Source organism: Eulemur rufifrons, chromosome 8 (genome assembly GCF_041146395.1).
Source record: "Eulemur rufifrons isolate Redbay chromosome 8, OSU_ERuf_1, whole genome shotgun sequence".
NCBI classification, from domain to species: Eukaryota; Metazoa; Chordata; class Mammalia; order Primates; family Lemuridae; genus Eulemur; species Eulemur rufifrons.
In genome coordinates, this window is record NC_090990.1 from 112,666,424 (window position 1) to 112,681,228 (window position 14,805).

A 14,805-nucleotide genomic window follows, 5' to 3' on the forward strand; every position below is an offset into this window, starting at 1 on the left:
CTGAAAGATTTTTCTGGAAGGATTATTGATGTTCAATCGGCTTATTAACAGCTTAATCTTTAGCAATCAGCACGTAAATGCAAACAACGTTTGCCGGTCTCATTGACTGGTCCCTAGCTACCCAGCTAGCGAACGTGCATGGGAGGAGCGGGGCCAGGAGAGACCTCCCCAGGTGAGAGTGACAGAATGAACCTTCACACTCCAGCCTTGGAGAATGTCCCAGGTATCACTGCCAAGGGGGGAAAAATTCAATGTTCTGTGCTCTCCGCTATCGCTGCCTCCCAGGGCTCAATCCTCAGTGAGCTCAGTCCTTGGCGAGCGTGGGATGGGGCTTGGAAGACGCTCACGCTCACGCTGCTCCTGTTTTTTGGCCAAATTCCGGATCTCTGAGGGTCCCAGAGTTGCCCCGAAGGGCCCCGCGAATCTGAGCGATCCATTGTTTTGAGCATCCACCTAGCTGAAAAAACCCATCAGAGGAGATGCTCCATCCCTTGCTGCCTACAGGTCGGCCTGGGCTCTGGCTGGAGCACCAGGCCGGGTCTGGAAATCCATGTGCTTACAGCGAAGTTAAAGAGAAACTCGATCCTGCACCGGAGTGAAAGAAAAGACCAAAGTCCCCAAAATTCCTGACAGCCAAAGGGTAGGAATTATTTAGAACAGGGTACTCCCTGCCCACCCCAGCAGCCCATCCCTTCTAGGTAGTGTGGCCTCTTCTCTTTCTCCGGAATTCCTAGACATCTGGTCCCCCAGAATTGCCACAGTCCATCTCCAAACTCCGCTGCCAGCTTTTCCTTACCTAATATTTGAATGGTGGTCCCTAAAAACAGCATTAATAAAAACATCCAATAAGTGCTCAGTGTTTGCTTTTGTGTGAATATAGCCATAGAAGGGACTCCAGTGGAGGGGTCACAGGCTCTGGAGAAGGCAGCTTGCTGAGATGCTGTGCCTTCACTGTCCTTCAAACAACACAGAAGCAGTCACCTGCCTAGGGCTCGGGGTCAGTGCTGCCACTCATGCCTCTTTGATTGCGGGAGAGAAAAAAGCAAGCATCAGTTAAGGAATGAAGAGAGAGAGAGCCCAGAGCTGGAAAATATCCTCATCTTTCTCCCTCCCTTCTCTGCACTCCCAGGTAACCACTGCTTTTGGCTCAAGGGCTTATTAATTCTTACCCGGACTATTGTCAAAACTCCGGATTGCTGAGTCTGCAGTTTCACACCCTCATCTGGTTTTACAGCCCTGTCTCTAAAGTGGCAATCCGCCTCTGCCCTTGCCTTTGAGCCCTTGCAGGGTTCTCCATTGTCTTCAAGATAAAACCCAAACATCACAGCATCCCGCTTCTTTCTGAGTTCATCCTTGACCAACTTTCAACCTCATCTCTCACCATCTTTCTTTACCCCTTATACTCCACCCATAGCTAACTGCTTACTTGAACTTGTCTCAAGCCTTTGTTGCAAATGCTTTTCCTTCAGCCTTTGCTCTCTTTTCCCTCCAACACACAGGCACGCACACACACACACACACACACGCTCTTTGCCTGGCTGATTTCCATCTAACTTTTTAATTTTTTTTATTTTTTTCAGTTCACACAATATTGTTTTATTTTAAAAAATCCTTTAAGACAGGGTCTTACTTTTGTCCCCGGGGGGTCTCCTGGGCTCAAGTGATCCTCCTTTCTCAGCCTCCACAGTGGCTAGGGGTATAGGCACGCCTGACTGCCTGGAAGGCTTTGTAGGGCAGCCAGCAGGGTAGAAACCAAGGAAACCCAGGTCAGAGCTGACGTGAGAGCAGCAGGTGGGGCCAGTGGGCTGTCTGGAGGAAGGACAGTTAGTGACTCCTAAATGGAAACAGTTGCTTTTAAGACACCTTCCTCAAACAGTGTCCACCCAGCTTTAAGGACCTCCTCAGCATGACTTCCTCTTGCTGGATTTACTTTCCCTTCCACCATCCCCCCACCACCCAGAGCATGGAGGACATACCTCTATCATGGCACTTAGCACCCAGTCTAGCCCCTGGCCCCTCTCACCTTCCCTGAGCACTCACTGTGAAGCGCTTGGACTCTGGGCAGTTCAGAACACGGCCCACGTGTGATGAAAGGATGTGAGCTTTAGAGCTGAGCAGACCTGGATTCAAACCCTGGTTCTTCTGCTTGCTGGCTGCATGGTCTTCGGCAAATTACTTAACCTCAGAGTCACAGACTCCTTGTCTGCAAAATGAGAATAGTAATGTCTACCTTAGGGAATTAATGTGAGGATTAAATGAGACAATGCACAAAGAAATGTCTGCCCCTCAATTCTCACTTACCACCTGTTTTTTCCTGGTCCTGGACTCCCAGCCAGAGAGAACGTTATTGAAGGCCCTCAGACTTTTCCTCTCTGAGCACCTGTATCTGCAAACTGGTGTTAATGACACTTAGCTCACGGGTTCTTGTGGGAATTAAATGATTCAAGATCTGTGTAACCAGTTTATTGAATTACAGTGACTTGGTAGGGTTCAAACAATCACACCTTCACCTTTAACCCCAACATGTAGACTCATTTTGTGGTTCTGGCTGAAATCTCAGACAGCTTCTGTACATTCTTCTGGTTGCTTTCAGGTAATAGTCCTGGTCACTTTCATGAATGGGAAGAAGGAAGAAAATAATTTGTTAATATTTACATTATAGTAGCTCCCCGTTATTCATGGGGGACATATTTCAACACCCCCAGTGGGTACCTGAAACTGCAGACCGTATTGAACATTATGAATATATACTGTTTATTCCTATACTTGCATACTGATGATAAAGTTTAATTTATAAATTAGGCACAGTAAGGGATTAACAACAGCAATAATAAAATAGAACAATTATAACAATATACTGGAATAAAAGTTATGTAAATGTGTTCTTTCTCTCTGTGTCAAAATATCTTATTATACTATACTCACTAATTTTCAGACGTTGGTTGACCCTGGGTAACTGAAGCCTCAGAAAGAAAAACCACACATAAGGGGGGACAATTGTAATATTTTTATATTAATGTAAGGAAAAATACTTTTTAACTGCTATAGTGCTCATTTCTACAACTGGCCATGTGGTCATAGCTGGTAATTTTAAATTCATTCTCTACTATTCAGTCCATATGCTCTTTGCTTTCAGCAAATACCTCACCTAGTACAGTCACCAAAAGACATTTCTGTCACATATTTTATGTGTAATTAACCTAGGCAGATAAATTCCCTTCTAAACCTGCAGATCCCAAAGCTGTGGGGCTAGAGAGCAAACATTTCCATAGTGGATCACTAGGAGTAACCACGAGAGGAGCCGTTCCCCTTCAGCCCCTTGATTTCCAGACTCAGGAATTCTGACTATGGGAACAATAGCACTATGTATTGGTTACTGATTCTGGCCACATACAGCATTGTGGAGGACATGGCCCTAGCCCTGCCCAGTGTTAGCACTCAACTGGCCTTGGAACTGAGTCTCCAAAAGGTCATTCCACCATGCTATTAGGTCATTTACTTCAGGGTAATCAGGTACATTGTAAGACCTGTGAATTCTACGATCATGAGCCCATTGCCATATTTTACTTGCTATAAAATGAGTTCCTTGGGCCGGGCGCGGTGGCTCGCGCCTGTAATCCTAGCACTCTGGGAGGCCGAGGCGGGAGGATCGCTCGAGGTCAGGAGTTCAAGACCAGCCTGAGCAAGAGTGAGACCCCGTCTCTACTAAAAAAAAAAAAATAGAAAGAAATGATCTGGACAGCTAAAAAAATATATATATAAAAAAATTAGCCAGGCATGGTGGCACATGCCTGTGGTCCCAGCTACTCAGGAGGCTGAGGCAGAAGGATGGCTTAAGCCCGGGAGTTTGAGGTTGCTGTGAGCTTGATGTCACGGCACTCTAGCCAGGGCAACAGAGCGACACTCTGTCTCTAAAAAATAAATAAAATAAAATAAAATAAAATGAGTTCCTTGGTCAGGAGCTATACTTAGTAGAACATTGTAACAATGAATAAGATATTCTGCAAGTTGTCATTTTGGCAGCAGCATGTGCACAGGGGGAAAATCCATATCCAGAATAAGTGTCTGCTAGTGAGAAGCAGCACTGTGCCTTCTATGACAGAAGTGTTCCAGTGCGATCAACCTGCCACCAAATGGCTGGCTGTTCACCCTGGGGAATGGTGCCATATTGAGGGTTCAGTGTTGGTCTCTTCTGTTCACAGCTTGGACGCTCAGCAGTGGCTGCAGCCAGATCAGACTTGATGAACAGAAGCCCAGGTTGCTGAGCCATGTGTACCTTCTATCCTTGCCACCATGCACACTTTGATCAAGAGCCACTGGACAAAGACAGGGATGGATGCAGAAAATGATTGGGAAAACAATGTGGCATCTTGGTGTCCTGATTAAGGTCCTCCTCTACTGAAGTTGCACTTTGGTGAGCATTCAGGTAATACATGAACATTTCCACACTTTGTGTCAGTTCATAATGGTTCATTCACATACCTATTCCCCAGACTTCCTTATCACCAATTTTCCAAATGCGTTCCCTCTAATTCCCTAAATATCAAGTCAAACCTTTAGCCACAGCACACACACATTTTTTTAATGTATATCTGTACCTCTTGCCATCTCTCCTTCCAGGCAAAATGAGCAACCATGTGTACTGCTCAAAATTCTGTACATTGATGGAATTTTCCTTTACCACTAACCTTGAGGGTCCTCTCTGAGGGGGGCAGTAGTGCAGCAACTATTTCCCATCTGGTGGACAAAGCCCTGAGGAAGGAGACTAAAGGTGTAGTGTTGGCCCTGCCAGTTGAAAGCAAACTGCTCAGGTGATTTTTCCTAACAGGTATAAAGAATAAACATTTGCCAGGTTAATAGCTGCATACCAGGTACCAGAGGATGTCTTTGCTCCAGTAAAAAAATCACATCTGTAACAGAAACTGAAATTGGGGTCATCCTGATTAAGTTTGTGATAATTCATTGTCATTGTCCAAGATCCATCTGTATTCTGCAAGTTGAAATAGACAAGGTGAAAGAGGATATAGCAGGAATCACCACTACTACATCCTTCGAGTTCTTATGAGGGCACTAATCTCTGCAATCCCTCTAGGAGCAAAATCAGTTTGGTCTTTCTGTTTTGGTAGGTACTGGACATTCTAGAGGCTTCCACTTGGCATTTCCCAACGTTATGGTCCTTATTGGTTGGGTCAGGGAACCAATATGAGGTAGAAATGGGAGTGCCTCTTCTCATTGTTATCCCTAATAATTCACTATCAAAATAGTACTTCCTGTTGCCAAAACTTGGGCCTTGCTGGTTTAGAGGTATTGGGTTCTAGGAGGAGAATATCTCCATCATGGGACACAGCACTGACTCTATTAAACTGACATAGAGACTGGCCACTTTGGGTTTGGTTTTCAGAAGTCTTGTCCCTGAAGCTACAAGAAATAAGGGTTTCCTTTAAAGCAACCAGAAGCATCCTGCTCCTGTACTCAGACCTTGAGCTAGGAATTAAAGTCCTGAGCTCATCATTTTCTTTCTCAAGTTCTTGAGTACACTTAGAAGCAACTAACTAATGCTCCTATACTCTATTTCCATTAAAATGTTCAGTAGGAGCAACTACTTGGTCACCCAAAACCTTGCCTTTATGGGATTTCTTTTTTTATTACAGGTGACTACAAGTGATTTAATATACCTGTCTTACCACTGCATGCCATGATTTACCAATGTCACCTTTACCATTGGCAACAGGGTCATTAATGTCTTTAAATCTAATCAGATAAGTTCAAGATTCCTATCACTAAGGTTCCATTTCTTTGGAACCATTTCCATTACCTATTTGATGTCTGATATTCATACTAATGGCATTGGTTAGGGTTCCATCAGGGAAGGAGAGACACTAAGAGTATTGTATAATAAGAGACTTATTATAGGAATATGGCTCTATAGAATTTTTTTAGAAACTGGGGGAATAAGTTTCTGAATGAAGAAGTTGGAGCATCAGAGAAAAGCCACTAATTAAACTTTCAGAACTCAGGTATGCTAGTCACAGAGCAGGATCCTAGAGAGGAGAAGTTTATAGAAGTCTGTTGCCTCTGCATCTGGGTTTGACCTGGGGCTTCTGTTGGTTGGAAGGGCTGGGAGTTGCCAGTAAAGCTGGATGTGGAGTTGGGGAGGTAAGTGCAGCCTGCAACCTGCTGACACTCCAACTATGACAACTTTCAGAAAGTAATTGCTGCTGCTGCTGCACTTCTCTGCCTTTTGAATCATTCACAAATTAATCTTTGGCCAGCTCTAAACCAAAACCATGCAGAAAGAGGATTCTGGGAAATGCAGTTCTGGTTTACGCAAATCGACACAGTACAAAACTACTACATGCCACTTATTAGCTACTTCATATAGCATGAATTTATTTAATGTCTGTGAGTCTAAGTCTCCTTCCATCTCAGCGTTTAGGCACTGTTTTGTGGGAAGACATTTCCTGGATTTCTCCTACTTATAGGTCCCTCAGTGTGAACGAGGCTTCCTTCACTGGCCTCTTATGACTCCCTCTCAGACTCATGGCTTCTGGTTGTCTTTCCCTAGCTTGGGTCACCTCTCTCTTGCAGGCAGCCCTCTTGGGCAGTCTACATCTGGCCCATGGAAAACATGCAAACATTCATGCTCTGCTAAGCTCTGAGGGGCAGCTCACTCTCAAGGCGGTCCTCTGGACTCACCGTCCGGGGCAAGCCAGCCACAGCCACTTGCCTTCAGATTATTTTTAGGCCTGAGTCCCTTGGTCCCTTGGTCCCTCACACTCCAATCAATTCAAGTCAAACTCTTGGAGTTCTTCTCTGGAATCCTCCTCTTAAGTGGGTTACAGTAAAAAAGAATCAGACTTTTGACTGGGGGTGGAAGAAAGTGACCACTCTTTCCAGACAGATCTTCATTACCGCCTGCCCTTTAACCTTAACTCTTAGCCCCCTCTGCCAGTCTGGAGGTGGGTAATGAGCTATTGACCACCCCTTTTGCAAGTCTGTAGAAATAGTCTAGCATCTTGACTTAGAACGTAGGCGTAGTTTAGAATAGTTGATACCTATTTTTCTTTTTCTGACCTTTAGGGCCTCTGTCCAAATTTTGAGATGGGGAGAGTCCCATCTAACATTCTGTTACCTATATGAAGAGCCTAGCATGGTGCTTGCCACGTGGTAGACACTCACTAATAGAAGCAATGGTGTGTTGCCAATCATCCAGCCTGTAGGTCAATCCAGCCTTCAAAAATGGTTGGAATCCTCTCCCTCTAAGCCAGACTCAAGGAGAGTTTGTACCCTCAAGCATGGTTTGAAAGGCAGTTGCCTGGTGCTCCTTATGCCCAGGCCACATATCTTTTCCAAACACAACATTTACAGCCATCTGAGTCCAGTAGCTGCTGTGCCCATGCCCACCCAGACTCACACTCAGTGACAAATCACAAGCCCAAGGAAATCAGGAACCAGCTTAGCTGCTCACACTGGAGGAAGAGGGAAATGAACCCTCCCCTGTTCTGGAGACCCATCTCAGCCACAGCAGGCCAAGTGGGAATGTACAGTCGTGGGCTGAGCTGTGGGCAGCCAGTGTGCCCTGGCCTGGTACTTGTCTCAATCAGTCAGTCTCTGTGCTGAACTGGTTTTTATGTATTTTGTATATCGTCCTTGCTTGTGGCCATGGAGATACTCAAATCCTCAGACACACAGAAACACCAGCAGCAAGCATGCATGCACAGTTACATCTTTACATATGGGCACACATGCAGTTATTTTCTTGAAGTTTTCAAGTAGAAGTTACATAAATTTGGAAAACATGAGCTGATCTGAGGTGTGTCAACGTATTAGGGAAGCAGCTGTCTGCTTCAAGTCTTTCTCTTGGCCTCTGTTTTAGTCTTTATGTCTTCATTTCTTTGGTTGTTAGATATCACAAGTGGCATTAGAAGGGATTAAAGGGGACAGAGGCACAGCCTCAAAAAATATATATATCCCCAAATGCAGGAATATAAAGCAGAGTCATTATTTTCCAGATTGCAAGAGTGTATTGAGAAAGATTCAATTAAAACACTAGGCAGCAGTTGAAAAAATTTTTCTATTAATATAAAGGGTCAGATAAATATTTTAGACTTTGTGGGCCATATTTTCTCTTCACAATGACTCAACTCTGCTGTTGTAGCACAAAAGTAGTCATGTACAATAATAAACAAATAAACACAGTCATATACCAATAAAATTTTATTTACAAAAAAAAGCAGCAGGCCAGATTTGGCCCATGGGCTTTAGTTTACAGACCCTTGCAGTAGGGTCTAAAGAACCCAGAAGCCATCAAAGCTAGCTTCACAGATTTTTCAAAGGTTGATATGGGCTCCATTATATCTCCCCCAGAAAGGATAAAAATCAATTGTTTGGATGTGGCATCAGTTTTGTTCTAATTATTTTGTGCTGTGCTTTGGTGTTTTGATGTTCTCTTTCTGTGCATTTATCTCTAAATGCTTCCCATTCTTCATTCTGTCCCCTTGCACTCACAGGGTTGGGTGATTTTAGAATAAGCTTCTTTCACATTCATCCTTTCTAAAATCCAGCTGTTTTTCAGATTCCTCATCTGTACCGGGGTAAGATGTGATGTACAATAGTGAAAAGAACACTGGTCTGGATCACTGGACAGGACACGACACCAGCTTGCTGTGTGTCTTTGGGAAAATCACCTAACATCTCTGAGCCTCCCTTCCCTCATGTGTCAAATGAGGGAGTTGGCTGACTGGTCTCTAAAATCCCTTCTAGCTATAAGCTTGTGATTTTAGGAAGTTGTAACCTCAATCCAGGCAACTGTCTGGGGCCACTAATAAGGATGTCACTCACAGACCTAGGAGGCCAGCAGAAATTAGCCACATGATCTCCTATAGTTGGCAACCTTCCTGAGGCCTTCACGGCTGAGGATGGTGGGGGTACCAGCTAACTTCAGAGAATCTGAGATTCTATCCCACTAAGGGGATAAAAGAAAGACAAATGACTTCAGAAACCCTACGCTCCAGGAAAATTAATTTACATTTCTAAACTGCCATTGTAAGAGCTACAAAATGCACACAAATATTGTTTGGAATATCAGCTGGAAACAGGATCCTAGGATGCCACTGTGGGAAGATGGGACACTTTCCCTTCTCCATCAGACCCTCCTATATAGGCTCTTCTGGCCATATAAAAGGTACTCCTCAAAGCCCACCCAATAAATATATGAATAGGTCAGGAGGAAATGGAGGCTTTAAGGAGTTGAAAAAAATGAATTAGCAATTTCCAGCATGTGTCAAAGAAAAGAAGTCTTCTCTGTAAGCAAGGATGAGGGAGGTCAGGGAAGGTCGGAGAACCCAGACTTTGGCTGAGGCAGGGGCTGGCGGTGGTTGGCGGCTCAGAGGAGAGTTCGTATATCATCATTCCCACTCTTGGGCTCATTCCCCAGCTCACAGCCCAGGGCCTTGTGGACACAGCAGATGAGCAGGGGCTGCAGCCCTCTCCCTCCTTCCTGGACACAGGCTCCAGGGCAGGGAGGGAGTGGAGAAGCCCACATTCTGGCCTCCAGGAGAACAGGCGCTTATTGTCTGACTCTGCTAAAGCGGTCTCATTTGTAGCCTAAATAATTCACTCACCAGTCTCTCAAGGAGCATTAACAGAAAAACAAAACCCGGCCCTGCCCTCGCGCTCAGGTTCCCACTGCACGGAAGGCAGGCAGGAGGCTGGGAGGCAGTCCCGAGCTGCAGAGCTGGTCTGCCTTCAAAGGTTCGCTGGGCTTGGCAACTCGCCGAAAAAGACCCAGAGTCGGTTTTTTCCCAGCCCTCTAGCTAAGGATAGTTTTTACCTTCTTAAAAGGCTTTCAAAACAAAGTGAAACAAAACAAACAAACATCAACAACAAAAACAAAGAATACGTAACAGAGACTATACATGGTATGCAAAACCTAAAATATTTCCTACCTAGCCCTTTCCAGAAAAAGTTTGCCAACCCCTTCATCCATCCCCCAGCCTCGAAGGAGGCAATGACATCCTTTGACCACCTCCTTAGCTACCCAACCCCATGACCCCACTATCTGCAGAGATTCAAAATTGTCAGAGTTCTGATATTTACATCTAGTGAGAAGCTGGCGTCACTGTTCACTCAATTACCAAAACCAAAACAAAACAGAAACAAGAAAACAAACTGGACTGAGGAAGGGGGAATTTCAAATAGTCTTGATTCCGTTACATGGCGAGGGAGGGAGGAACTGAGACCTGGCCCCAAATCATCATCTGATTCACCTTCTCTGAGGGTCAGAATTCAGCATCGTCCAGCTTGGTCTCTACTGATACCCGTCTCCCTAAGGCCCTGGCAATCCCAATCACAGCTGTCACGGAGGCTGCAAATTGTCTTACTGATAAGATGTCTAAGTAGCCCATGACTCTGAGTCTCTGAAGCCTGTGTGTCATCCCCAAGCCATCTTGGGTGCCATCCTAACTGTGCTGACCCCTAAACAGAGGCTCCAGCCTGCCGCCTCTCCTGCCTTGCAGGAGCCTTTGAAGGGAGAGGACTCTGACCAGCCCTAAACCCTACCAGACTCTCTCCTAGTGCTGGAGCTTCTGAGAGTTACAGCCTAAAGACCTCAAAAGAGAGGGGTCAGAGTGGGCAATGGAGATGCCAGCTCAGAGTGCCACAGATGTAACTGGGCTGAATGACCTCTGGGCTGTCATGAGACCTGTTTGGGATTTTGGGGGTTGAAGGCAGAGTGGAGACCAAATGGCCTCACATCCTAGTGTGTGGATATCCTGGATGACTTCAGGCAAGAGAACAGTGACTTTGGTAAAAGTTCCTGCTCTAGCATCTCCCAAGAAAAATGTTGCTGCTGTCCAGCCAGTACTTTGCAGTTTCTAATAACTTGAGACAAAATTAACATGGAAGGCCCAGGTTGGAATCCCAACATTCAGGCTGGCAGGTCAGCAGTCTTAGAGGTTTGCCCAGGCTGTGAGATCTTGGGCAAGTCACACCTCATCTCTCTGGGACTCAGTTTCCTCACCTGTTATTATAAGACAAGCAAACAAAAACCTGAGGTGCTCAGATGGGGGTGATTTTAAGATCATGTTCATCCCATACCCAATGAATAGCCTAAACCAGGCCATGCCTCTGTAGATGCTCAGCTGGGAAGTTGCTTGGCTTCATTTTTGCTTTCCTTCCCCAGGCAATCCAATCCCATCCAAATGAGATACCACAGTTCTGGCATACGACGAGAGTGCTTTCCTTCAACAAGTGAGCAGCTTGCTAGTTCTGAATCCTCAGGACTGATGTGAAAGAGGGAGGTGGTGGGTGGTGAAAGTGACCTCTTATCTTTGTCCCCTGTGGCCCAGAAGCCAGAGTCTGGTACCATACACTTTAAATTAACTAAATTGTCTGTCATCAACTCCCCAACTCGATTGGACATTCCTTAAGGGCAGGAATTGTGTCTTGACCTTGTTCTGTGTCCTCAGAAAAGCCCACTTCAACACCAGGTATGTGGCTGGAGATCCATCCATATCTGCTGAGCTGCTTAATTGAAAGGGTCCTGGAAAGACTGACAGTGCATTTGGCATGGGACAGGTGTCCAGGTAAGTGAATCCCCAAATTTGCCGGCTAATGACAGGATATCATTCTTCAGTCCATGGCTCAATCAAGCCTGTTCTGTCCAGGCCATGACCCTCAAGAGCTATCGTGTGACCTAGAGAGCAAAGCAATGGGGGAGGGGGAGGGAAGGTTAGAGAAGGCAATGCCTATTCCCGTCCCAGCATGCCAGAGATGCCCCAGGATATGCAGTCACTTAGAGGTCATTGCTGCTGATCCCCTCCCCCAAAGCAGTCCAGACTGGGAAAGCATGGCCCGGTGGTCCATGCGAACATAAATCAGGCAACCCTCACCATGGGTTGCTCAGAGTAACCACCCAAATTGCAAGCACGGTTATCAGCCTTACGGACTACAAACCCAAACCTATAACATGATGACAAATGTCACAAGCTTTTTGGGAGATCTCTTTCTCTTCTAGTCTTAAATATACTCAGAATGACTGCCTCCCTTCCCTGCCTACAGACAGGAAGCTCTATTTCACATCCAGCCAAACTTTTTCTTGCTGTAATTCCTTTTGTTCTGTGCTCTATGAAAATGGTTGCTGTCTTTAGAACGCTGAAGGCTGCCTTTCCTTCTCTATTTTTTAGTTTGTTTGCTTGTTTGCTGTGTGCGGTGGCAGGGCAGAAAAGCAGAAGGCAGAGCTCTGGCCTGCCCCACAGTGTCATTCTTCTGTACAAATAGTGGTGACAGAGTGATGCAACTGATTAACCATGACACACATGGAATTGCTCATGAGTTTGATAAAGTTTTAATTAACACTTGTTCTGTGGGGCAGACAGCAAACCATGAAAATAATAATCCTCTTCGGTGCTGTCACAGCAGACAGAGACACTGGACTCCAGAGAGGTGGGTATGAACTGTAGGGAGTTAATAACAGTAGGAGTGGGGTGGCGGTGGGGGGGTCCGTGGTAGAGGTGGGTGGGCAGAGTAGCTCCTGTACCTGCAATTCAGGTAGAAGTAGAGACTCCTCCCTGAATTATCTAGATAATTTTCTCAATTCTCTACTTTGTTTTTTAGAGACCTGACATATTCTGGAAGCAAACTCACTCCAGACAAAGAGGATGAAACTAAGGCATATGGAACATCAAGGATTTGCCCAGAAGGACACAGTAGCTTTCCAATGCAGAGCCCCTAACTCCTGTCTCCGGTCAGGACAGAGGCGGGAGAACTGTCTGGGACATATTCTCGTGGGTCACAATCTCACCTTGGGGCACTGACATCCCAGACTCCCAGGGCTCCGGTGCCCCTTTGCTACCCCAGGTGAAGGGGGAAGAGAGGGGTGAGATGAAGTGTCCACCCCGGATACCTTGGTGGTTTTGACTTTCTGTCCGCTGCTGCAGCTCCATCCTGAGAGGTCTGGAAGCACCTTACACTCCTCCCCCGGCAGGCAGGGCTCCATCTGACACCACCACCTCTGCAGGACGATGGAGGCTGTGGGAGCAGGAGGCAGGAGCGCAGCTCTAAACTCTCTGCGAGCACAGCAGGCAGCCAAAAGGGGGTCTGCGAATGAAGTGGATGTTTCCGCACACCCTTGAGCCCTGCGTTTCCTTCGTCTTTCCTCTACTCCGGGCCGCCCAGAGAGGTAGCACCCAGGCTGAGGCTTGGGGACTTAACTCTACCAACTGTAGTCCCACTGATCCCTGCATCTCCCCAAAGACGCAAGGAGTGAAGGCGGGCGAAGTTGTCCCTAAGGCAATCATGTCGCTGGCATAGACGCACAATCGTCAACACACCCCATCCCTGTGTATGAGCAAGTGTGTGAGCTGTTTGGAGGGGTCCACAGCCCGGGAGGGCACAGCCGGCGTGTGTGAGAGCACAGTGGGCAGGTCTATGGGGAGCCAAGTGGGCGTGAGAACACCAGCGTGGGTGGGGGAGTGGGGAAGCAGGTGGGTGTGGACATGTGTGGGACACATGTGAGGAGAGAGGAAGAGTGTGGCTGAGAATGAGAGGAGCGCATGTAGCAGAGGCCACGGAAGGAGCAATAGGTGATGAAGCCTGTGTATGCCGAGTGACAGGCGAGAGGAGTCTGACGGCGCGGAGGAAGGCGTCCGTGTATACACCCGGCAGTGGCATGCGTGGCAGGGTGCATACACAACAGCTTTCCTTACCTATGACACGGGATGGCCACATCTGCCCTCCTCCCCCCAGAGGGTGCCCTATCACTGGAGACTCTGATCACGAAAACCCTGAGATGGGTATGAAATTTATCCCCAGCAGATGGCGACGCCTGAACAGAGCTCCTTATTGCTCTGCTCAGGGCCTCCCTGCCCAGGTCTTGGCCTCTCACTCACCGTCTACACAGGAGGGCTTTGCCCGTGTGGTCCCGGCCACCTGGCCAGAAAAGCAGGAACATTTGACGGTCTGAGAGCGTTCCTCGATGCGGTTCCGGTTGCAGCAGCGATGAGCAGCAATCACCTCACAGGTGCCCTGCTGCACGAGCACTGAGGGGCCAGCAGTGCAGGATCAGGCACCCAGCCCAGGTCCCCAACCCTGCTCCTCCCACCCACCCTGCTTGTCCTTGAGCCCCTCTGCCTTGCTTGGGGCAGGGCTGCGGAAGAGATTTCCAATGGAGGGGAGGAGCAAGCCTGTGAAATCTCCCTGCTGCTTCCCAGAGCTCCTGTTCTTCCTTCTTCCCCTGTGAGGCCACGCTCATCCCCCTTTGCAGAGCCTGGCCCTTGTGCAGGAGAAAGATGGAGTCCCACACCAGCCCCCACCTCTCCAGCTTCCTCAGGGTGAGGGCGGGGGCCTCAGAGCTTACAATGCGTGGGGAGGATCATCCGCTTACACAGGCTTTAGTCATTCCAGAAGGAAAACCACAGAATTAGGCCAGGAGGCTAGACTCAAGCCCCCCTGAGGGCCTCTCCCTCTGTAGGACACCTTCCAGCCTGGAAGGGAAGGTGAGCAATGGGTCTGCCCAGGCCTCCTCTGGGCTGGGACAGAATAGGGGGACAGAGTTTCCTGGGGGAAGAACAAAGGAGGAGCCAGAACCCCTGCCTCGGAGAACTACCTACTGTGGCATAGGGTGGAGTGGTGTCCAGCTCCCCAGGTGTCCTGGGAAACCCCCTCCCCAGGCCCCGTCACCTCCCCCAAACCTGTGGCAGTTGGAGGCTGTGAGGCAGCCGTGGCCAGGCGGGTCCACAGCGAGGCCAGGCACAGTGCCAGCAGCCAGCCGCTCGTGCTCCAGTTCCACGTGGCTCTCTCGCTCAT

The 14,805-nt window shown here is 47.6% G+C and overlaps 1 protein-coding gene across 1 annotated transcript; it reads right to left on the reverse strand.

Moving 5' to 3' along the window:
* Positions 1 to 11,643: 11,643 nt before the first annotated feature.
* On the reverse strand, positions 11,644 to 14,805 carry TAFA3 (TAFA chemokine like family member 3). Its single transcript, XM_069478962.1, is given in 5 exon segments — positions 11,644 to 11,695; positions 12,905 to 13,044; positions 13,046 to 13,098; positions 13,890 to 14,039; positions 14,691 to 14,805. Coding segments are annotated over 5 exon segments (510 nt in total).